Source organism: Mus caroli, chromosome 11 (genome assembly GCF_900094665.2).
Source record: "Mus caroli chromosome 11, CAROLI_EIJ_v1.1, whole genome shotgun sequence".
In the NCBI taxonomy this organism is placed as follows: Eukaryota; Metazoa; Chordata; class Mammalia; order Rodentia; family Muridae; genus Mus; species Mus caroli.
The window spans coordinates 5212767-5237360 of record NC_034580.1 but is presented as its reverse complement, the minus strand read 5'-3'; the positions used below and the strand labels follow the sequence as shown (position 1 = coordinate 5237360).

Sequence of the window (24594 nt, the reverse complement as noted above, 5' to 3'; positions counted from 1 at the left end):
TGGAGGTGAACTTCATGCCACAGGCCAGCTAGCTCCTCATGGGTGACTCATTTCCATTAGCAGTGCTGGCATAGAGGAGGTTCTAGATCCACAAGAGATATTTGGTTTCGATAAGCCGATTTCCTTCCTGTACCCGTTTCCATTCCTCACATGGAATATTTTTAGGATTGCATACTGATTTGATTTACACTTCCTGTGTTTATAATTCTTTTTTGTATGCTCTGCACTTTTTTTCTTCAGCGTTATCAGATAGGCTGTGGGAGACGTGGAAGCTGACAAGGGTATTTTTCCATCACAGTGTAATTTTTCCTTGCACAGTGACTGTGCAAGTGACTGCTATGAGGCTGACCTGCTGTCTGTCAGAAATCTGACAGCACTTTTAGTCCATTGTACTCCGCCAAAACGGCCACGATCTAAGGACACTCACCCCAGACTGGGTGGCTTGTAAAAGAATTTCTGTTCTCTTGTTCTTGTGGGGCTCGAAGTCTGTATACGGACAGGGTATTAGCAGGGTTGGTCTTTCCTGACCTATGTCATAGGTAGGTGGTTGTACTAGAATCATTTCCCTGAGCCCTAACCTCTTTTTTTTTTTTTTCCTGGCTTTTTTGAGACAGGGTGTCTCTGTATAGCCCTGGCTATCCTGGAACTCACTTTGTACATCAGGCTGGCCTCAAACTCAGAAATCTGCCTGCCTCTGCCTCCCAAGTGCTGGGATTAAAGGCACGTTCTACCACTGCCCAGCCCTATGCTCTTTTTACAAGGATGCCAGCTATAGTTCACCCAAGCCAACCCTGACGGCCTTATTTAAACCCCCTTCATAAAAATGTCATCTCAAGTAGAGTCACATTCTGAGGTCCTAGAGCTTTTTTATTTGTGGGTATAAAAGGGCATCGGCTAGCCCACAGTGAGTGTATTCTAGAATGTGTGGTATGATTGACAGTTGGCTGTTGGTGACTGGACACCTTTGCTGGGGTTTCTCACTGGCCATCACTGGTGATCAAGTTCCTAAAGTGGCTCGCATAGGAGTTTAGTAGAGACAAGCTCAGTGCCTGCTCTCGGAGCTTAGACTCACGTGCTCGATTAGCTGAATGGGCAGGCAGGGAGCTGACTCAGTTGACAGGCTGGTGTATGCACAAAGATGAGCTGAAGTCCTGTTACAATAGAATAGACCCTTTTCCCTAGTTTGGTGCAAACGGCAATGGCATAGCTTGCGACTGTGCTCAGCCCAGAGGGTGCAAGATCAGGAGTCCCAGTCAACTCTCAGATCCTTGTGCCACAGCTCAGAAGTGCCATGCTGCTGGTCCCACCTCGAGAGTTTAGGAAAGAGAAGATGCTGGAACATGTTCTATGCTGGCCGTGCTCCCACGACAGTGAGTGAGCCGCGCTATCACCGATCCTGTGTCCTGGGCTTTGGCAACTCTGGACTTACCCCACATTCCTCCTCTACAACCTTGCCCAGCTCAAAGGAACCAAATAGATCTTCAAAGCACAAGCCAGCCCCTGCGGGCTCCTTTGCTGCTGTCCTTTACTTCTGCCCGTAACCACCTGCCTGACATGTTGTGCTGTGTGTGTAGTGTACAAGCCCGAAGGCTGCAGGTAGGGAAATGTGTTAGGCTCAGGTATGCTGGTGGTTACATTTCTCACAAGAGATCTGGCAGCCACTGTGACTTGGTAAGGACCCTGCAAGGGACAGAAAATGTGTCTAGATTTACCTCCCAGTGTCTGCCCTGTCACTGGTCCTCTGTGTGAGGAAGCTGCCCTTGGGGTGTAATGGTGGAGTGCTGCTTCCGGACCATCTTACTGCTTCTATCTAAGAGGCACCTTGACCCCTTAAGCCAATCAGAATCCTCCTTCATTATGCTACCTTGTGTGCAGACCTGCTGCTCTTTTTCTGCACTGAGACAAAAAGAGATAAAAATGAGCAGGTTCCAGAGAAGGAATGGCCTTCAGCCAGCAGGTGGCGCTGTGACTGGAGACAGCAAAACTGACATTGATATATCTGCCTCTGACCTTTCTTAGTGGACTGCTCCTGTCTTTACAAAGCGCTTTTCACAGAAGGTCAGATTTTGTGATCCTGCTTCAGAGTACGCTGTGGTCAGGTGCAAGGCTCTTCCCTGGGGAGGTTCCCTGTAGCTTATGTAACCTGCTCAGGAATTCACGCTGCTGCAGGCCCGCCAGGAACCTGGCAGAGAGCCTGGGGCCTGAGCCAGCTTGCCCCCTCCCCGTCTCAGCACTTGGTCCAGAGCTTGTAAACATCTTTCCATCTGGCATGCTCCATCTTGCTGCCCTGCCTGGGCAAACCACAGCCACTTGTACTTTGTCTTTATGGTTGCTGGCTTTGTGACCAGTGACTGGGCTTGTGAGTACAGGTGAAACCGCCTTAAGATGTTGCACAAATAGCACTGGTGTTTATTGTTTCTTACAGTGGGCACTTGTGTGTGACCAGGGAAAGGTAGGATTGTGTCCCCAAGCTGCCCCAGCATAGGCCCTGGGGATGGATCTCTGTTGTATCTGTGACTGTATTCTTTTGTGATTTTGTTTTCTTTTTTTTCTTTGTTATGCTCTGGACCGAGAACTGGGTCAGGTCTTCATCCACGCTGTCATTTGGCACCGTACCTCAGTTGTGTTTTTGTTGCGACCCATATCTGCTCACCCTTTCCTTGCTTTTTGTTCATGACTTGACAGTGTTGGGACCCTGGAATCACACTCAGCTGGGATGGAGATCATGGCATTATCCGGGATGGACCAAAGTGGGACTTCCATTTCTCTTGGGGATGTTCGAGTGCTCTGTTCTTAGAGAATGTAAGAGGAACTTTGGGTCTTCCTTGTCTGTGCCTCGCACATCAGGAGGAGAGTGGACACTGACTGTCCTTAAGAGCTGACTCACCCAGCTCAGGCACTGTTCTCCCCCAGCCTTCCAAGGGTTGGGATGCAGGCATGTGCGCTACATGCTTGGCTTAGGTGCCTGCCTTTGTTTAGCTTAAAGACTCAGCTTTTTATCTGGTCCTAGGCTCCATCATCCTAGCATCCAGTTGAAGGTGTAGAGATATCTTTGTACAAATGTAAGGAAATAAGGTTAGGGCAAGGTTTCCAGACTGTTTACTCAGCACAAAAAAAGAAAACCACTCAGACCCTTCCATGGCCGTCGCCACTAACAGCGGGTTTGAGCACCACGATTCCCTTCCTAGAAGCTCAAGCTTTTAAGTTGATTATTAAATAGTATAACTTGCCTGGTTGTTTATCAGCATGTAGGTATGGTTAGCTCTAGGGCTTGCATGGATACGGACATCTGAAGATGTTCAGATACCTTATAAAACAGTTAACTGCTTGCATACGACATATGAACATTTCCTACATACTTCAAATAATTTCTAGATTGCTCATCACACCTGCTAATACAATATAAGTGCCGTGTAAATAGTACTCCACAGTGTTTAGGGAATGGCTATGAGAAGAAAGCCTCCATGTGTCCTGAACTTGATTGAATCTGTAGGTGCACAGTCTACTGATACGGACAGGCTAGAGTAGATATAATCATGGAGATGTCACAGACAGGTAGATTTGTAAGGTCTCTTAGTACTTAGTAGCTATATATATGCTGTCAAGTAAAGCTGCTATCCATCTTACAGCGAAAGAACGAAAGGTTCCAAGAGGATGAATGCCTCTGGCTAACGAGTGCTTCTGGTGAGTGGGGGGTCAGTGCAGATGCTCCTTAGGTGGGCTCTATGGCAGTCATCATTCAACACAGTGCTTACCACAAAACTGTGACCATCACATTGACTTGTTTCAAACGACACTATTCCAGAATCTGACAGCAGAGGATCAGGGTGTTTTAGAAGCATTCAGTAGAGACACAAGTAAGTAAGTACATGTTAAAGCCAGAGAACCAGAGTGGTTTCAGATTGCCCAGCGATCTTCATGAAATGCTTTCTATCTTTACGAGCGGCCTCTGGGGCCCCTTGTTAAGGCTGAGGTCCTTTCTACTCAGTAAGCACAAGAGTTCTGATCTTTGACCACCGTGGCTACAAAGATTAATTGATACTGATGCTGAGCAGGTCATTATTGGACCTTCTTGTAGGTGGCAGAGGTCACCAGATCAGGGTCTTAGCTAAAAGGACTCTTCTCCAAGTCTGGCCTGTTGTATTGATAGGCCTGTAGGGAGTCCTGAGAGAGGGTAGTGTGGTGTGATGGGTGTGTGTGTGTGTGTGTGTGTGTAACATTGTCAGAATACCTACAGGAGAGGTCACAGAAAAACAGCACAGCATTGCTCAGCAACAGATCATTCTTGTTGACAATCCTAAGAGTGTTTGAGACCTTGTGATATGATAGATAAAGAATTTGCAAGCAGGAGATCACACCAGGTCCAAGGTACCTGGGAGCTGCCCAACCTGTGGATACCCATCCTTTTCCTCCCACGCCTGGGTTGGACAGAGTTGGGATGCCTGGGTTGTGAGTCAAAGTGTTTGTGTGTAGCGGAGGGACAGCCCGAGTAGGTGTACTCGGAGTACGTAGCTCCGGGAAGGATCTGGGGAAGAGGAAAGGACTAGGCCACAGGAGAAGAATACTAGTAACTTGAGTGGGTGGAAGGCGAGTCGAGACCATTGAGAACAGAAGAGACTGCGGCTGTGTTACAGACCCCTGTGCCTGTGCCTGGGATCTCCCGATGCCCCTGTATCCACCTAGTCAGGTCCACAGGCCACTCCCTCCTGGCCGTCCTTCCTCACTATCATGCAAGTGCTTGAGTGGACCCAGCTAGATCTATGTCCCCAGCTTGCCCTAACTTCCTGAGACCTTGCTCTTCAAATATTTATTCTCTTAAGTGTGTATACAATTTGGGAGCAAGTCTGGATTGAAAAGGACCTCACTTTTCCTCTCTTCTCCCCACCCTGACCATTGTTACTTCTCCAAGGCAGCCAGAGGAGAACAGGATTAGCTGACACAGGGCCTTAGTGGAGGGCAGTGTGGCATCAGTCTTGGCTGAGAGGACTAAACCTTTGAAGGGTAGTTGGTGTGAGGCATGAAGGCAATCCCAAGGACCATCTTGGATTTGAAGGATTCCACAACAGAGACCTGGGCCAGCCTGCCGTTTGATGTTGGGAAGCCAGCATGGCTCTTGGGTCTTCTTCATTCTTGATTGTGGATAGACAACTGCAAATTTTCTGTGCCAGGACCACTAGAGATGGGATCTGTGTCTTCATCCTCGCAGAGAGAGGTTGCTTGGGAGGAGCCTTTGCATGTTTGTCAGCAGGAGCATCCCTTGCAGGCTGTTTCCTGGTAGATAGCACAATGTCAACAAGTTTTGGGTCTGCCCAAGGGCTGTGGTGCCCACCCAGCCTTCCTGCCTTGGCTTCTTGGCCTTTGATTTTCTGGAGGTTCTGTGGGATAGTTTCTCTGGTGAGAGGATGATTGAGTTGTCATCTGGTGGACATGTTCTTGCCTGGTTGGTGGGTATCGAGGTTTGATGCCCTGCTTCTTGTTTGCATTTGTGAAGTATGATGTTTTCAAGCCATCCTTTACCAGTGCCTACCACAGTTTCCCGTGACGTGGTAAGCCACAGTGGGCACTGTATAGTCTCAATGCTGAGTTGAACTCAGTCTGCCTTGGACCCCTGGAGACTGGCAAGGCACTGCTGGCTGGTGGCTCTTCCTCTGCCAACTGAGTGAGGTCCTTTTCATAGCACGTCTTCTCCCCACTGGTGTGGGGAAGCCTTTGTTAGCAATATAAGACAGGGCACCCCAGACACTCACTCTGGCCATGGTCCTGCAGTTGCTGTATCCTGCTTGTCAACATAGCCATGCAGGGTTCTACATGGGATTCTAATACTTCCTCTAAGATATCACCTCTAGGACCCTGGGCGCCTGGGAAAGGGAACAGCATCAATGCTCGTCTCTCTGTCTGGGCCTCTGTGAACCCCCTCCTCCATTTCCCTACCCCCTCACATTCTAGGCTATACTCAGCAAGCAGGATGACAGCAATAACCAGCGTCTCCATGGTGTGAGAACCAAGAGGTGTTAAGTGGCAACATGGAGGTTTGAGATGAAGGGGAATGTCATCGCAGTCAGCTATTAAAAAGATAGACAAGGGACCACAGGTGTCTTCTAACACAGCTCCCGCCTGAAGGGTGTGGTCTTTTGAGATTTTCCTTTTGTTAAGGTAGCACGTTGGGGGGGGGGGGCACAGGGGAACTCTTAGTGGTGTGCTGACTGATTCTCTGCCTCCGAGGTATCTTCTCAGTGTGAACGCCTGGCCACAGCTGTTCAGAGGCCATACCATCTATACTTCTGTGCTAAGCAGTGAGCTCTGCCCCTCAGCCATTGCCTGTTTTCTCTTCCCCTCTTAAACTAGTTGCCTGTTTTCTCTTCCCCTCTTAAACTAGGTGAAATGCTATCACAAGAAGTTCCGCTCGGCCACCCGTGATGTCATTTTCCGCCTGCAGTTCCACACCGGAGCTGTGCAGGGCTACGGGCTTCTGTTTGGGAAGGAAGAACTGGACAGCGCCTGCAAAGGTGAGTGGATAAAGCCCCCTGGGACGTCAGAAGTAGCATCCTTCCCTGTTTTCCTTCCCACTTGCTGGTGGAGTTACTGCCAACGTCACAGAACCGAGTTGATCTGTGGATGAACAACTCAGAGAAGCCAGGAAAAGGTTGACGCTGTGCTCGTGAAGGTGGTCGGTCACAGCTTTGGGAACAACCTTGCACTGGCTGGGCTGGAAGGGCAGGACCGGTGTGTACACAGTGTGGTGTGGCTCTTTGTTTCAGATGACCGCTTTCCTGACCATGGCAAGATTGAATTGGTCTTCTCTGCCACCCCTGAGAAGATTCAAGGTAGGTAACTGGCAGTGGGCAGCCAGACTTGATTGTACTAGAGTCAGTTTTGAGGATCCTGAGCTTGTACTAACACCTCCCACCTTGACCGTGCATGTGTGTGTGTGTGTGTCTGTGTGTGTGTGTGTTAGCTGTGCTGCTTGGGGTCTTGTGTATTCTAGGCACCCCCTACTACTAAGCTTGGTCTTGAATTATTATTTTTTTAGATAGCATATTGGATCATAAGGGCTAGGTGGCTTTGAAACAATAGCACTCACTTGGGAAATACCAAAAGGTAGTATGACTTGCCTCAGGTGGCCCCACTAAGGAACACTTGAAGGCTGGGGTGCCTGTTGGTGTCCCTGAGGGTTCACTTACATCCATGAGGTTGTACCAGACGCTCACTTTTTCCCTCAGAAAAAGTGTTTTAAAAGGATCACCAGTACGGTGTACTAAATGTTGGTGTGTTTTAGAAAATATGTTTAATGGTGTGTGTGTGTATGTGTATCTATCATTAGATATATCTGTAGTGAAATGTACTGATCTGTCTCCAGGCCTGTTGTGTATGACAGCTTCAAGTGTGATTATTTTGTAGCCTAAGCTGTGACATCTGATCATCTGGCCTCAACCTTCCCAATACTGAAATTGGCTACATGCCATTTTAACTCTATTCTTAATTACTTAGAAAACGATCCCTCTTAAAAGTAGGCTCATTGTTATAGATTTGGGTAAGAAGGCTCACAGGGTAATATTTCCTGTGGTAGTTTAAGATTCTGGGCTTTGCTAAGTAGCGGTTGTGCCCCATAGGATCGGAGCATCTGTACAGCGACCAGGGAGTGACCGTGGACTATAACACAGCAGACCCGCTGATTCGATGGGACTCCTATGAGAACATGAGTGCGGATGGAGAAGGTGAGTGCCTCTGCTTGTAACAGGAGGTGCAGGGCAGAGATGGGGTGTCCCCGGCTAGATCAGCAGAGCTTGGCTCTCGTTTATAAGATGAAGATCACCCTCACCCCACAGTCCCCGAGCTCCACGTGTCTGGCACTGCCAGTTTTGAAGGTACTTGCATGTATCAGGCTTGGTGAATTTTCAGAGTTGTGGTATATAGAGGGCTGATGAAGCCTCCTGACTGGAACAGGAAGTGGGTTCTGCCCTCTGACTTCCATCCTTTCCTTCCTGTATGTGCTGGGGAATGTCTACTTGCTGCATATTCCCAGGGTCGTGGACCTTCCGGCACTGTTGATGTTTGCTTGTTATCCAGGTTGTAGGCAGACGTCCACTTTCTGATCACCTGCAGAGTGTACACTGTGGCTCTCTGGGGATCCACAAAGCAGATAAAAAATAAACGGACAGTCATCTCTTGGGGCTACTGAGAGAATCCCTTGGGGTTGATTTCTGAGAAGTGAGCATCCAGGTTTTCTTTGATCTTTAATCTTTTCTGGTGTTAAATTTACCTGATTACAGAGTGAGTTCCAGGAAAGCCAGGTCTACACAGAGAAACCCAGTCTTGAAAAACCTAAAAACAAACAAACAAACAAACCAATCCATTTTATATATTTATCATGGTTATGGAGATGTCAGTGTGCTACAACTCGTGTGTGGTGTGTGTGTGTGTGTGTGTGTGTGTGTGTGTGTGTGTGTTGGGTGTCAGGGAGGCTTGCAGAACTTGTTTTTTTCTTTCTGTCACATATGTTCTGGGGATCAAACTCTGGTAGTCAGAGTGCTAATCAAAGCCCCAGTACTGAGCCTGAGAGGGTGCAGGAGACTAGTGGCTAGATTAGAACTGGAGAGCCATGGAATGATGGAGCCTGTAAGTGACTATACAGAAGGGCCACCAAAGACACACTGGGATATTTCACTGGCATGGTCTTTTATATTTTTTAACTACTGACTGAGACTCAGACCTGTGTAGAGAAAGAAAATTGAAGTCATGTTTGTCAAGTAAGTGATATCCTGATGGGAGACATCAAACACCAGCATCCGCTTCTTGTCCATCACTAAATGGAAGTCTGGGGAGACCCGGGAAGACAGCATCTGCGGCCAGGGCTAGATTTAACAGTTCTATGTCTCCCTGTTTGTACTGGAGAAATCACATGCTTTCTGTGCTGGGGAGGGTGAAATTTCAACAGAAGGGACTGCTGGGATTTCAAATCCATATGGATCTGAAGTGGCACCAGGGGTGAAGTGTGAAAGCTCCAGGCATTAAAACACAGGTGAAATTTTGGGGTGAGCAGGCAGGTGTAGACAAGGCAAAGCTTTCTATCTGTGTCTCTTCCCGGTGTGAATCATTCAGAAGCCTAATCCTGCAGGTGCCGGCGTAGAAAAACAATTATAGCTGAATACTTTTGGAAAACTTAGCACTGCGCCTCAAAGACCTATACTGTACATAGAGATTGTTATGGGTCCCTTGCCAGTTTTATTCATATGGGGTTATTATTAGTCTTAACCCCAAGGGTATATCTTATTGATGTATGATAGTGTGTGACATGGCCCTTTCTCATTGGCCATGCTTCTGCTACCTTCTGTTGGAGAAAAGTGACAGGTCCCCTTCTTTATGCAGGAGTGAATGGATGGCTTAAGGCAGGAGGGGTAAGGGACACTTTGGAAAACAGGATAGGGGTATCAAAGTATTGGCCCTGGGACAGGGAGGAGATGGTGACCAGACAAACCATTATTGGCTAGAATAGAACCAGTGAGTTATGTAATGAAGTAGCCAACGGCTGTGAATAGGGACCAGTGGCCAGGGAAATGTGGTCAAGAACTCTTGCTGGAATTGTGGCATTCTTCGTATGATGGAAGTCATGTTACTTACATAACAGATGAACTATCCCAAGAGCCAGTGTCCAAAGGCTCAGGTTAAAGGATGGAACAGTGGATGGGACTTGTGATATCAGGGATTTCAGTTCGTTGTCACCTCCTTTGCCTTTTGTCTCCTGGCAAGTGGATCCTTAGAGGGAGGGCTGGCAGCTCTCCTCACCTCACACCTAGGAGACTCAGAGAGAGGAACTGGCAAGGAAAAGGATGGAGTCTTTATATACCTGCCTGCAGAGACTGCTCCTTCACTCAGGCCCCTCTTTCTGTGATGTTACAACCAGAGGCAATAATTGTCAGAGACGCAAATGTAGCCATTCCACACACTCATGGCTGTTGGAAGCATTTTGCTACTGTTTTAATCTGCTCAGATGTGGTAACAGAATGTCACAGATTTGTGTCTTGCCTAGTCTTGGGGGCTGGAAAGGCAAGATCAGGGTATCAGCAAGGTGGCGGTCTCCTTAGGTCTGGTTGCATACTGCTGCCCTCTTGCTGTGTCTTCTCAGCTGGGTGGTGGTTAAGAGAGCTTCCTTTTATAAGGGCACTCTTCCTATCACAAAGGCTCCTCTTCCAGGCATAATCACCTGTCAATACCATCTCCTTGGATGTTGCTTTTCAACATAAAGGATCTTGGAGGACCACAGACATTTGAACTACAATAGATATGTGATGTATTTATTGAGTGAGAAATTATTTTGTCTTTAGATATTTATTCTGAGAGTTCCCCTTGGGGTGATTTTTCTTTCAGTAGCTTCTAAGCTGGGCAGCATGGTCAGGAGGGAGAGCTTATACTAGGTTGTGTGGTTTCATGTTCTGGGGCTCTGCAGTTGGACTGTCTGGCTGGTGGCAACCTAATGTTCTCTAAATAGCCAAGGCTTGGTTTTGGGGTCAAATGGACTGCATATGCACACAATGTCGTCATGACTTGGCTACATTGCTTTTTTAGCAGCACCTGGCTACAGCCAGCTCAGACTGTTGAAGGATGGCAAAAACTTTAAAATCACTGTTCCTCACATCTCACAGATTCTCTCGTGCTGGGGTGGGGCTTCCATGGGAAACAGTGCTCCAGGCCCGGGACTTGTATTATCAGCCAGCTATACTGTTGCAAAAGTTTAGAAAACCGGGTCAGAGGGACAGAAGGAGGAATAAGAAATGGTAGAGTTTTATTTTCCCATTGGAAATCAGTTTGTATTTATTTTTTCTGTACTTTTCTGCAAAATGCAAACTATCATTTTATAAAAGCACCATCCATGTTACTGCCTGGAGACAAAGCTCTTGCCACTGCTGTACTGTACTTTAGGCCTGGTTTCCCATATAAGTGGTTCCTACGCACTTTCAGAGCCTTGGTTTTTTTTTTTTTTTTTTTTTTTTTTTTTTTTTTTTTAACTCACCTGCCTGAGCATGTGTGCGTCTGTGAGCAGCTTCTCCCAGGTCTTGCTTTGTCACGTTCTGTTGCATTAGACAGGTCACCACAGTGCATTTGATCCTATCGCTGTCACCCTGTGGGACTTCTGTGTTCCCACTGTTGCACCCAAAAGACCAAGGCCAGTATGGAATAGAAGATCCATTCTCATGGCTGGGGAGTGAGTCCTTTCCGATGTCCCCCCTCCTTTAGCACCCATGTCCTCCTTAGCACCTCTCAGGCTGGGGGAGGCTGGACTCCTATGTCTTGTGCCAGGCAGTCTCTGGCTCTTGCCAGGGGTCTGCAATCCTTGGCTTGGGTCCCTGGACAGAGCCACCCCTTGGCAGGCAGAAAGCAAAGTCTTAGCTACATTTCTTGCCAGGGCCCAAGCCTCAAGCGGCATTAGTCCTGACAGCTGTCGGGAGCTTTGAGGAATAAAAGGGAGGTTTGGCAGCTTTTGAAACATTTTCTTTTAGCTGAAAAATGGGGTATTACAATGCTCCCTTTTACCCCCACTGCTGCCTATAGTTTCTGCTGGTCTTTAAAAAAAAGAAAAAAAAGGAGCCGAAATACTGACTTAAGCCACATTTATCTCTAGAATGCCTGCTGCCATGGAATGAGCCCGCCACAGCTGCCTTTTGTCAGGGTTCATGTTAGGAAAGCTCTGTGTTTTATGCCTGATGCCCCACTTTCCATACTAAGAAAAAAGCCATCCCAGAATGTGTTCCAAGGTAAGCAAGAGGGCACAAATGTCCCATCTCTAGTGGTATGTGTGTGTGTGTCCATGTGGTCTTCGTTATTCCTGATCTCATGGGTCTTTAGTCCTGCTGGACAGTGGCCTGCTATGCTTGCAAGCTGGGCAGCCACTGGCCTCTCCAGGGTACTTACTATCACCCAGAACAGGGAAGAATGTCCTGGTGTGGCAAGGTGCCAAGAAGCTCATGGTGTGGGTGTGGCCACCTTCAGTAAGCTTGGCTGTGCTATTTCATCTTCATAGGAACCTATGAGCCCTCTTAAGAGATGAAAGGAAGAGCAGTTCCCAAGAACAGTGAAAAGATGGGGCCTTCAAGCGCCCTGGGAGCCTCCTGGAGTTTACTGTTGGTAATGCTAGCGCCCTCTGAGAGTTGTATTGTTTTCAGGATCACTCAGGACAGAGCCCTGTCTGCCTTTCTCTGTGTGACAATTGTGCTGGACATCATTAGGTGGATTGCTTTCCCATGGACCAGAGCAGATGGACTTACTTAGCTGGTGGGGAGATGCAGAATTGACTTGGCTGTGATGGGCTAAGGAAGGTCTCCTAGCAGCCCATGACCTCTGTGAAGGTCATAAGGGTAACCAGTGTGTGTGGTGTGTTGCTGGGGGCTCTGTCCCTGGAGTCCTGGCTCCTTCTCTTCTCTGCTGTTTTCTTACTTGGGTAGTCTAGATTGGCTTTCCCTCTCCCATCGTTGGGCCTCAAGCCCTCTATTGCTGTGCATGTGGCTCTCTGAAAAGCCATCTTATCTCCTATTTAAGTCCCCACAGTGCCATCACCATAGCCCCTAGTCCCTTCTGGGTGGTGTGTGGGTTTGCTCTGACTTTGTTCTATCTCTCTTTGTTCTATAGAACAAAGGGAGGAACGTTTATCATATATTTGTTCACATCAGCATGCATCATATGAGCAGCCTTCTTCATTGTTGGCAAAAACTGGTTTTAGGACTCTGTCTTAGACACCAAAATGCATGGATGTTCAAGTTGTGATCTTCAAAGTGAGATAAGATTTGCATATAATCTACATACTTAACCCATTCTAGGGTTTCTTATAATGCCTACCACAATATTAATACTAATTAATATTTCACTGTTTGGAGAAAGGGACACACACACAAAAAATCTTTATGTTTAAAACAGATGCAATTTTAAAATAATTTTTTGATCTGTGATTGGTGGGTTCCATGGTTTCAGAACCCACAGACATGGTAGGCTGACCAAAAATCATATTCCTGTTAGTAGTATAGAGGGTGTGCCATAGACTGGAATTTGGAGTACAGTGATTAAGAAAAAAGCAAAGAGAGTGGTCACTCCATCAAGTGTTGAACGCAGGGCATCTCTACTGGACAGTATATTAGGTCCAGTGTGTAAACTTTAGGACTAATAGTAGCATACAAGACTTGTGCCCTATCCTGAAGTGTCATAAAGCTATGCATGTCTTGTTTTTTGACAGTGAGGCTGGAAGATCCATAAATCTTGAAACCCTAGCACAACACTGATCTAGAGTATACGCTACAGGCATTAGAGTCTGGAAGGCAGGGGAGGTAGAGGAGGGTTTATAGAGCTTCCTAGTCAAGAGCAGTTCTAGTCCTGGAGGATGGGGGATTCCAGCCCTTGGAAGTGGATGGGTAATACAACCACAGATCAAACAAGGACCAGAGGAAAGGAAGACTCATGGGTGGCTTGGTGTTGCACATGAGAGTTGCTGGGCCATTCCCAAACCCTTGGTTCTCTCCATTGACCTCCTACTCTGACCACACTCCTTACCAATCTAAGGGTGAGCCATATGAGGACATCTCCAGGTTTGGACTCTGACACTTTAAGGAAATACCTTCCATTCTGGTGCTCAGGCTTGGCTTCCTAGACAGCTATAATTGAGCTGTGTGAGAGTTCCCTCTGTGGCTGTGGAGTTGACAGTCCAAAGGGCATTCAGATCTGCAGTCCTAAGATGGCCAGATCCACTGCTCAGTATTTCTGTGCTTCTGTTAACTTCTGGGAATCATGGAGTTCCTCCTGAGCAGTTCCTCATCGGTAGGATGAGATGTTCCTGTGGAGCATCCAGAGACATGTTTCTTCTTCACCTGGTGTTGGCTACAGCCCTACTCCATGAATGGGTGACTGTCAGATAGGAGAATTTCTCTAGATCTTATTTCTGTGGCATAAATAGTCATGAAGAGATTTTCCAAAGATCTTGATGTCTGCTGGAAATATCACTGATGGGAGTGTGTGTGCCGTAGCTCAACACAGCTAGCATAGCTGCATAAAGAGATTGAGGCAGGCAGAGGTATGGGAAAGCAAATGAGGACTAGGTGTGTGTTCCAGGGGGGAGATCGTTTGCCATGGTGGATAATGGCGAGGGCGATGCTAGTCTGAGGTTGAATAGGGCAGGCAAGCTTTGGAAGAACTTTCTCTATAGTGCTGCTGGGTCAGTTAGCTTTCCTGTTCCTGTTGTAAAATGCCCAGCAGAAGCAGCATAAAGCCCCAGAGGTTTATTTCATCTCCCACTTGCAGAGAGTTCTCAGTCCATTCCGGCAGGGAAGACTGGTGATGGCAGCTTGCATAAGGCTGTTTCTGTGGTGTCCAGCAAGAAGCAAAAAATATGGATGGGAATCAGGGCAGATATAACCTTCAAAGACTTAACCTCTAGTGAGCTATTTCCATCTATCCAACCATCCATCCATCCATCCATCATCTGTCCATTCATCCATCCAAACATCCATCCATCCATCCATCCCCACCACCCATAGGGTTCCCAGCCTTCAAAACAGTGGTACAAGTATGACGTGAACAAATGGGGACGTTTCACATTCCAGCCAGGACTGTGGCAGGGCCCTTGTTCCTGTTTATACTTCATAGTCTTCTGTGTTTGGATCAGAATGGTCTGTGAGGACTTTGCCTTTAAAAATCTCTCAACTTAATTTTTGTCTGTGCTTACTACAGTGACTCTTTTTATTATGACAGCTTTCTTAATGTACACTCAGCCCTTTCCGTGTCCTGCCTGCTGAGCTGGTTAGGTGAAAAGCACTTCACGGAACACCTTATGCTGTTAAGGGACAATGATCCCTATGGGTATCCAATCCTACTCTTAAAGAGCTCCTCCTCTTGTTGATAAATCCAGGCTACATTCTGCTGTCACCCAAGCTCCAAAGGTCTCCTTTCATTGACTCTGTGATGTAACAGTTGTGTGGCACTTTAGGTGCGGTGTGACAAAGCTGAGGGCAATGGCTCTCAATAGCTATCTGAACCCTGAGAAGCCTCTGCTCTGTTTTCAGAGCTGTAATTCAGTCATGGACTATTGACTTTTGAAAATGGATGGAACCTGTTGGGAAAGAAAGTGTGATGTTGATGCTGCCAAAGGACAAGTGCCAGGCCCTGGCTTCCATCCCATTAAGAAGACTTTTATTATTATTGTTGCTGCTGTTGTTGTTTTAATTCCCAAGTGGTGCTAGAAAAACTGTCTGAAAATGTGTGTCATCCTGTAGTGTTGCACGAAGTGACCTTATGAGTTTTGAGGTGATGGCCCCAGGATAGAGAGGTGGCACTGAGATTTGAGTGGATTTGACCTTTGTCCTCAACTCTCAGTCTCCAGCCTATGCACTATCCTGAGGTCTCCCTCCCAGGAGGAAGCAGGAGCACCATCTCCTGAAACACCCTCGGATGCTTCACTCTACCTTCCAGAGGGCGCACCATGAGAGTTTGGCAGGTGATGGAGGCTGGGGTGGTCCATCTGTCCCACTACAGTTTCCATGTCTTTGTAGTCCAGCTGTCATGCAACATCACTCTCACGCCAATTTCCCCTCTGCATCGCAGTCACGGACTGCATCTCTAGCTTTCTCTGATGACCTCACCCTCTTAGCTAACACACACAGTGACTCAGCCTTAGCCTTGTATTCCATCCCCAGGGCTGGGGACCTTTCCACTCCAGTCTCACCTGTGGGACTAGCAGCTTAGTTCTGGCTTTGCCTTTCATTGTCTTTCCTGAGATTGGAGCCAGGGTGTTGCTCCCTCCATACAGCTTCTTTTCTCACACCTCAAGTCTTGTATGGAAACTCTGCTGTTGTGACTTCCCACCATTTCCTTCCATTAAGGTACAAATGGCTTCCCAGTGATGTTGCAGGTCCACCTGCCTGGCTCTCTTCTGTATCCACCATGCGAGTACCATCCCTCTCAATGCCAGGGAGATTGCAGCTTTATTTCTACAAAGCCTGAGATCATGTTTCTCAGTTCTGCCAAGTCCAGGAAAGCTTTTGACTTACAGTATTTGGTCCATGGGATGTAAAACAGCAGAGAGAGGAAGCTGTGATTAGGGGAAAGCCAGTGGCCCTTCCCCTTGTGTATTTAGCTCATGTGTTCCTACCCCCTGGAACATGCACCCCTTCCTCTCACACTTGGCCAAATGGTAGTCCCCTCTTTTCTCTTGGAGATTTAAAATGTACCAAGAAAGGAGTAGAGATCAAGCCTGTGGGGCTATGGCCTATGCACACCTCTCTTTCGAGTCAAGGGAGAGAAAAATTGTCTGTGAATGCATTTTAAGGGCAAAGGGAGGAGCTTTAAAAAAACAAAAGGTTTATCTAGAACAGTCTTTTCAGACAGGTCTTCTGTGTAGCCTGCCTTCACCCTGCCTTGCTTGTCAGAGCTACATCTCCAGCTCCCTGTGCCTTGAAGCTCTGGACTGGGGGACCAACATGCTTAGTCCTTATGGAAGCGTCTCCTGCTGATGATGGTGGAGTTGTTTGGAACAGTGACTTTTCCAGGGCCAGTGGCTTTCTGACTTTAGTTCTGCAGCTTCGAGACCTCATGTTGATACTTTAGGGGCATCCCTTTTCCATCCTTCCTCCTATGCAAGCCCTCCCTCAGCCTCTGGTCCCACCGTTACCTCTTTATAGTCTTCATATTGGCTTCTTACGTGGAACTTTATCTGAAGTTTGAGTTCAGTCATTGGCAGTTGGAAACCACTGCCCTGTATGCCTTTTTCTGGTATCTCAGAGTTGAGATTGTTTTTTAAGGTTTGCACACAAGACTTGTGATATCAAACACACCCTGCAGTATTTAAGCAGTCTTGCCTTCCCCCTATAGGTTCCAGGACAGAGAATAAAAATAGTTTTGAGTCTTATAGGTCCTGTGAAGGGCTGGACATGAGGATAGAAGGAAAGGTCAAGGCAGGGAGTGTGCTTTGCACTCGAACTAGATTGAGCCTGGATTATAAGACTCCTGGACTGTAAGACTTTTTTCCCCTCTCTTTTAAGCCACCAAGCCATTAGAGATTCAAGGTTATTTTAATGGCTATATTCAATGTTATGCATCCAGGGACCTCAGACCTCAGACCTGCTTGGTTTACACTGTGAATAGGAACAGCTTTGGCTACTTTTTGTGGATAAAAGGTCTGTTTATACATGGTGTTCCCTTCTCAATCAACCACAGGAGCTAGACTGTGGAGAGTGCTCCTTAGATAGAGCAGAGTTCTGAGGCCCCCTTGGATGCACACTGATGATCTGGTAGAGTCTCCTTTCCCTCAAAAGAGAGCCAGTGTAGAGGCCAATGAGCCAGGACAGGAGACAAGTAGGCTCCCTTTGATTCATGATCCAAGGGTGATCAGAGCAAGTTAGAAAGAACTGATTGATGTATGGCTCAGAAGAGAGCGATGAGGGAGCTGGGGAGGTACTGAGGCTGAGATTACAAGCTACAGCTTTAATGATGAAGGCCGCAAGAGGTGGACCAGGAATACAGAGGAATACAGAGAAAACTGTTGGTCCTAGAGGCTGATAGCAGGTCCTGGAAATGGGAGGGGCCTTGGAAATTCTTTTGCTGGTCCTGACCATGCTTGGCTATTGTAGCTGTTATGCCCCAGATAGAGTGGGCATTTGTCCATGGAAGTTACTTCCATACCCCAAAAGCAAAAATGAGCCAGTTTTTGTTGTTGTTATGAAAAACTGAAATAATGCAGGATTCATGGTGGTAACATCCTTAGAAAATTAGATTTTGAGAACTCAGTAATGTTCACTTTCTCCACTGAATGGAGTTTTACCTGGAACCTGTTCTCTGAAATGATGCCCAGTAGCCATTGGTGTCATACCCACATTATGGACGAGGAGCAGGTCCTATTGCTTGCAGGATACCACAGGGATGTTGTATGGGATTGGGAAGCATGACAAAGGGAAAGGAGCTGCCTATTGATGAGTAGTCTGAGTGAGAGCAGGGGCTATGAGGAAAGCGTCCTCTCATTCATTCATTCATTCATTCATTGTTGTTAATACATAGAGCTGTGCAACAGCTCTCTATACCTACACAGTATAGGACTAGGTCACCTGAGGAGCAAAGGCAGAGTTCTGTGGGAAACTGATCAAGGAAACCTAGCATGTATGCACATGGGGCAGGCTATGGACACAGTACATACCTCTCCTTGTTAGTATTTCAGTTCTGGGTATTGACAAAACTGGAGGAGATGCTCATGGCCCATGCAAAAGTAAGGACTATAAGGGCTGCTGACTGTTGGCTATCAGAACTCATTGTTATTGAGTGAGTAGCACATTTATTCCTGACCAGATTTCAAGGGGTTAAATAACTTATTGGTACGTCCTAGAATTCTAAGAGGCCCGGTTTAATAGTTGTGATGCTCTGGCCCTTGATATACACTGGATAGCACACCAATGGAGACAGGAAATAGAAGGGACTCTGTGTGCGTGCACATGCGTGGGCATGCATATGTGTATTCAGGGCAGGGGACTTGAGGTCTGGTAGCTGATATAGAATAGAGGACTGGGAGTGAGCTCCTAAACTGTAGCCTTTCTTGGTGTACTAAGGAAGGAAATGTTTTCTTCTGGGAGCAGCTGACAAGTGAGTAGGAGCCTCGGTGACAGGAAGACTTAGAGGTAATCACCAGTGACAGTGGAAGGGTTCTGAGAGTCAACATGGTGTGCAGTGATGCTGTAAACCCTCAATGTAGAGCCTCCTGTGATCTTAGAGGTGTGCACATGAGCTGAGGGAGATAGCAGAGCCTCTGGGTCTGGATGGGTAAGAAAGGGAACCCAGGGCTTCATGCTACCCTTGGTATGAATGTGGTGCTGTACTTAACTCTTCATTGGCTCTCTCTGCTGTGCTGAGGCGAGAACCTGATGTACGTAGATGTGTACATGGTGGTGTTCGTGGAGAAGAAGAGAAACTGTCAACCCTCTCAGCTGTGTGAGAAGGAGACGTTGGCCACCATGTTGATGGTACTCAAGGTTTTCAGTTTGGTAAAACGTCAAGATTATGTCACCAGGAATGTTACAATCAAGCTGAGGTCTAGAGAGTCAGAGCCAGAAAACCAATGGGATATCTCAGGAGAAGCCATGGAGATACCCGTGATAGGTGAGCTTAGACGACAGCTGATCACGGATATGGGTACAGGACCAGGATAGTTAGTGATCTTGGCTGGAACAGGGCACCCTGAAACATAGGCTTCTGGAGATAAATGAAGTTTGATGGATACATCTTGATTTGGGGCAGTTGGAGAGAGGGAAGGACTTGGGAGAGAGCTGCCTAGCAGGCCTCCATGGAGACCAGGGTGGGGCCAGTGGGTGGAAGGACATTGCAGTGGGACCTTGGGGCTCAGTGTTGTGGGCTGCAGTAGGGAAGCCAACTCAAGAGGATCAATCTAGAGAAGCCCAAGGGTGAAGGAAACAGAAGACTGGGGGCCAGTGGACCAAAGGCATCAAAATTCGGGGGAACTCAGTAGTTCCTCCTGGAGGGTTAGAACTTTCTGCCAGAAAACACTTCCCTGTCATCTAGATATAGAAGATTCCCATCATCCTCAAATGGAACCTTCTACATTAACGGTCATTTCTGATCCTGTTCTCTCTCTGGTCTCTGGAAACCATTCTTTCTTTCTCTGGATTGCTCCATTCTTGGCACTTCACACCAGTGGAACTACTCAGTCTTCTTGACTCACTCTGCTTGTCCCAGGTTTTCAGGGTTCATCTCTGTATTTCATTCCTCTTCACAGCTGACAGTCCATTAGAGCTCACTCTGAAGGCATCAGCTCATGTGCATATGGGTCTCCACTGCTCCTATAATTATGGATATTGTTGCTATGACCATTCTTTTGTATGTGTTGCCATTATGATATTGTTGCAGTCTCTGATATTATCAGTTGCTCTTTTACTGTCCTCTTGAAGTGTCTATCTCTTTCTGGATTCCCACACGGGAGTCATACTCTTTTTCAGGTCTCCTGCTCATTTGGCCAATCACTTTCAGGGACATATGAGAAGTCCACTCCAGCCTTCTGTTCATTAGATATATGATTTCATGTACAGGATTGAAACTTCCCAAGGTTAAAGGTTTGGTGCCTTTCAAAGCCCCCAGGGCCACAGAGCTGCCTTCTGGCGCGACTTCAGCAAAGCTTCAAAGGGGCATGTTGTTTCATGAGGCATCAATGCTAACAGCTTAAGCAGGCCCATGTAATCAAAACCCACTGCTGAGGAGTCAATGGAAACTGAGAGGACTTTGGCACACCTGCCTAGTGGCCACAGCAGCAGAAAAGCAGGACTAGAGGCCAAGTAGATGCTGGTTGGTGAAGACTTGGGGCAGCTCATTTATAATGTCACCTGCACCCTCAGATACTAAAGATAGAGGACAAACCTGAGCTCTAAGTAACCTCAGTGTCACTACAAGAAATGGGGAAAAGAGATCTCTTGCACGTCTAAATGATTTCTTGTTTTCTTTGTTGTTGCTGCCCCAGGTGCCGTTTTCCCTCCACATGTTTGGGATACAAAAATTCATGTTCAAGGTTCTCATGCCTCGGAAGACACAGCAATGGCTGCACATAGTTAGTTTGGACCCAAGGAGGCCCCTGATGCTCTAAAGGGACATGAGCATTCATTTTCGTCCCTGAGCTAGATTATTCAAACATCTCCTAATCTTTTTTTTTTTTTTTTTTTTTTTTTTTTAATGTGGATTCTTTGAAGGGAAAACAGGTTGTGATTAGCAAATCCCTGCCTTTATTGCAGTGCCCTTGCTTGCAGAATGAGAACAATGACCTGGCTTCCCTTGGTGGGAAGGGCTGTTACCTACTACCCTCTCCTGAATTCCACACTCAGTAGAACTTCTTGCACAAGAAGTGCGTTGTGTCCTATCGTGGAGGAGATCCTTTCTCCCGAGGGTGAACGGAGTTTATCTGAGATCTTGTAAGCTGTGTATGCTTCTGTTGAGGTCTCAGGTGATTTATTGAAGATAAGGCTTGCCCTCCGCCTGTATGTCCAGCCCAGGCTTGTCTTTCTCCCTTGCTGAGTGACTAGAGACATTTGTAAGCGTTCACATTGTGCTGTGGGAACCTCGTGGAATTGGAGAGGCTCCGATTGTCTCTGTTCTAGAGGCATATGGTTGTGTTGGGACTGGTTTCAGCCAGGGTGAGAGGGCATTGACCCACCTAAGTTGAATATAATGAGGCCTGAGATGGAAATGTCTTGCCTATAGAGATCACAAAGCTTAATACTGACACCACCCTTGGTGCCTCGTGGAGCACAGAAGACCAGCAGCTCCAATAATAAACACAGAGATTTTCTGTCTGGATCTCTGAAAGAAAGCAAATAAATGATAAAACTGGTTTGTAAAATACACAGGTGCTGGCCAGTGAGCAGAGTGGAGGCCTCTGGGCCCGCCCCTCGGCCCCAAGAGTTCAAATTTCACTAAACCTGATTGCATCAAGCCCCGCCCGCGTGTTTACATTGCTTGGGCCTCTTGGGCAAAATCAAAGTCCCTGTAGCCAAGGAGATCCTTGCCTTCTGCGCTAGCTGGAGTGGGAGGCAAGGTGCTCTGGGAAGGAGGCGGCTCCCGGGATGCTGCCCAAGACTCTCTTTCCTAGAACTGGCCAGACTCTCTGTACTGAAGGAGTGGTCGAGGATTTAGAAGGAAGGTAAGCGGTGAGCGTGTGCTTGTGTCTGTCTCCGTGTAGCTTTTGTGAGGCTCCAGGTGTATTCTTGCCAGGTCGCTCTTGGAGGGAGAGATGATGCTGGCGAGAGCTGCAAAGATTGTACAGTGGAATGTAGAGAGGATCTGAAACCCTGCTTGGCATGTCCAGCAGGGCTGATCTAGGACATCGCAATCTAGAAGAGTCTTCTTTGAGGGAAATGCTCAGGGCGGCTTGGGGCAGAAGGGTCTGTTGTGAGGTGTATGTTCAACTCTTGTGGCCCGCTTTGTGGCTCGTCTGCTCAGGTGGACTGTTCTGAGGATCCTATTTTCTATTTTTCTTGGCCTGAATCTGTTTTCTGTTTAAAATGTCTTCAGGGAGTTGGGTTAGAAGGCGTCAGGATGGGCGCTGTGACCCTGTGGCCAGCATTTGAGGGGTTGGGTGTCTTTGTATGCTAGGGGGCCAGGATGGGCGCTGTGACCCTGTGGCCAGCATTTGAGGGGTTGGGGTGTCTTTGTATGCTAGGGGCACCTGGCCCTGTTTGGGACCTGCTGTCACAGACCTTCGTTTATTACCATATTCTGCTGCCTCACCCAGGAGAAGTCAGGCGTCTTAGGTTCCAGGCACTACAGCCTCTCTTGTAGGAGGCAGGGTGAGGGACAAGCTTTCTTTCTAGAAGGCCCGACACACTGCTGACCTGGTGTGTCCGTGTGGAAATTGTTTCCGCTTTACGTTTGTCCAGGTATGCAGAGCTTCTCTGGCTTTCTCCAGTGCCCTGCAAAGCTCTTAGTGTCACATGCCAAGGGCAGTTGCTGCCAGTGGGAGTCCTGTGGCTCTGTGGCTGACATCACAGGTATCTTCCCTGCCCCTGGCTTCCACACCTTGCCATTGAGAGGGTTCTTTTGTGTTTAGGGGTTCAGGAAGTGAGAGTGATGGTGTAGATGGGAGTTATTTCTGGAACTCTGTGACGAGAAATAGAGACTACCTTCTATGTTGGAGAAGTTTATTTTCTTCTGGGTCGTTTTAAAAGGGGGAAAGGGCTGATTCCTTCCTGCCAAAAATATGTGTGTGCTGTAGATTATAGGTGATATTTTTAAACACACATATTGCTTCCCTCCTGGTATCTATGTGATAGAAAATAACTCACTACAAGCAGGAAATATTTAGTTAGCACAGAGACAGAACCCTGGTGCAGCAAACTAAAAGCCAAGATGTTTTAATGAGGAGCTAGTAGTGCTCTGGCTACTAAGGTCTACATGGGCAGAAGAAAAAGTGACTTCTGGAAATCGTTCCTGCTTTTGCTTAGCAAGGTGATGGCAGAACATGTCTCCTGATGGTGGAGGGTGGGGTTTCTAGTACCTGAGCCCACATTAGACCCCAAGAAAGCGGGTGCTTTGGGGGCATGCTGGCACTCATCCCTGCCTTGTACAATGGGACAGCTTTGATTTTAGGCTGGTGATGGTGATGGACTCTCCCATGCCCAGAGATGGCATTCTGGTTCCCCTGTCACTACCAACCCTGCCAGCGCTATGCATCCTGCTGTATCTGTCAGCCATGCCGTCTTGTTGGGAAACTCATGGGTTCATTTACTGTACGTGCTATATATAGCTCAGCTGTCAGCAGACTTAGTCGAGAAGAATGGTCTAGAATTTTAAGGAGAGGTTCGGTGATACACGGTCAGGGCTCCTCAGGTCCATTGGGTCGTCCTGGCCTTGCCCCTGGGGAATCAGCTGTGGACTATATCTCTAAGTACCATTACCTTGCGGGGCTGGTTACCAGCCTTATTGGAGGCAGCATTCTAGGCTTACATACAAGGAAAATGAGCCACAGAGATATTGAGTGATTGACCCGAGGTCACAAAACTGTGGCCAATCAGAGTGACTAATTACAGGGAGGTGCAGGGGTCATGCTGGCTATCCCAGCAATGACATCTTACCTTTTCAAGAAGGAAACAGAAGAGAAGAGGGGAGATGGGACAGGGGAGAGGCTTAGGAGAGGGAAGGGGACAACAGGGCAGGATGGGCCTATTGCCTTAGTCTAGCTTCTGTCTGACTCTCCCCATGGAGGTTGTAATGGAAGGAAGCTGTTGAACATTCACTTACGTTAGGAACATTCTGCAGCAATGCTAAACCAGTCAAGATGGAAATGTTCATGGGCCAGAACATCCCCACAACCCTTTGCAGCCTGCCCTCTCCCCTAGCCTTGCATCCCCAAGATGTTCCCCTCCTGGAGTTTCAGGATTGCAGCCTTTGAACCTGGCTGTGTTCACTTTGGTATTGTCTTCAGGAGGCTGCTGGTGGCTATTTGTTCTTAAGGGCAGTCTTTTCTTCCTACAACTTTTCCTGGGAGGGCTGCTCCTCTTGGGGTTATGTGATGGGAACTTGTGGCGGCCTCCGCTTATCTCACTGTCCGAGTGGCCTTGAGCGAGTGACTTTAGCGCAACCTAAAGGAGACGTGACTGGGTGATAGCCACTGGGGAGAACCTGCCTGTTCCTTTAGGATCCTGGAAGGGCTCCCAACTGTAGTGTGGACCAAGATCTCAAGTTCATTAACGGAAAGAACAGAAGCATACCTACAGCTTCAGTTTAGGAAGCTAAACACTAAACGGACCACCAGCACAAGTGCATTGAAAACACTTGAGTTCTGACTTGGCATGATTAGACGTGTCAAGAGTCAGGGAGGGAAACCCAGCACTCCGAATGGTCTCCAGGGACTGAGCGTGCAGGAATATGAATGTAGTGTAAGAAGCTTGGGTACTTTATCTGTGGAAGCCAGAGAGAACATTCCTTTCCAAAGTTAAATTGCTGATTTTGTGTTTGGCTAGGAATGGAATGCAATCCGAAGGAACCAAGAGATTCAACTTCCCAAGTAGGCAGTGGTCTTAACTTCTGATGCTGTATTGAGTTTGTCCTCCCCTCCCCTCCCCTCCCCTCCCCTCCCCTCCC

The 24594-nt window shown here is 47.5% G+C and overlaps 1 protein-coding gene across 3 annotated transcripts in view; it reads left to right on the top strand.

Moving 5' to 3' along the window:
* Positions 1–24594, top strand: part of Tns3 (tensin 3) — a 233443-nt gene that overhangs the window by 140921 nt on the left and 67928 nt on the right. For all 3 annotated transcript variants that reach the window (XR_003838006.1, XM_021176014.2, XM_029483501.1), the window contains 3 exons: positions 6377–6506; positions 6759–6824; positions 7611–7715. Coding sequence is in view for 2 of the 3 variants with exons in the window: in XM_021176014.2 (XP_021031673.1) it covers positions 6377–6506; positions 6759–6824; positions 7611–7715 (301 nt within the window). In the remaining variant the exon portion in view is untranslated. The remainder of the gene's footprint in view (positions 1–6376; positions 6507–6758; positions 6825–7610; positions 7716–24594) is intronic.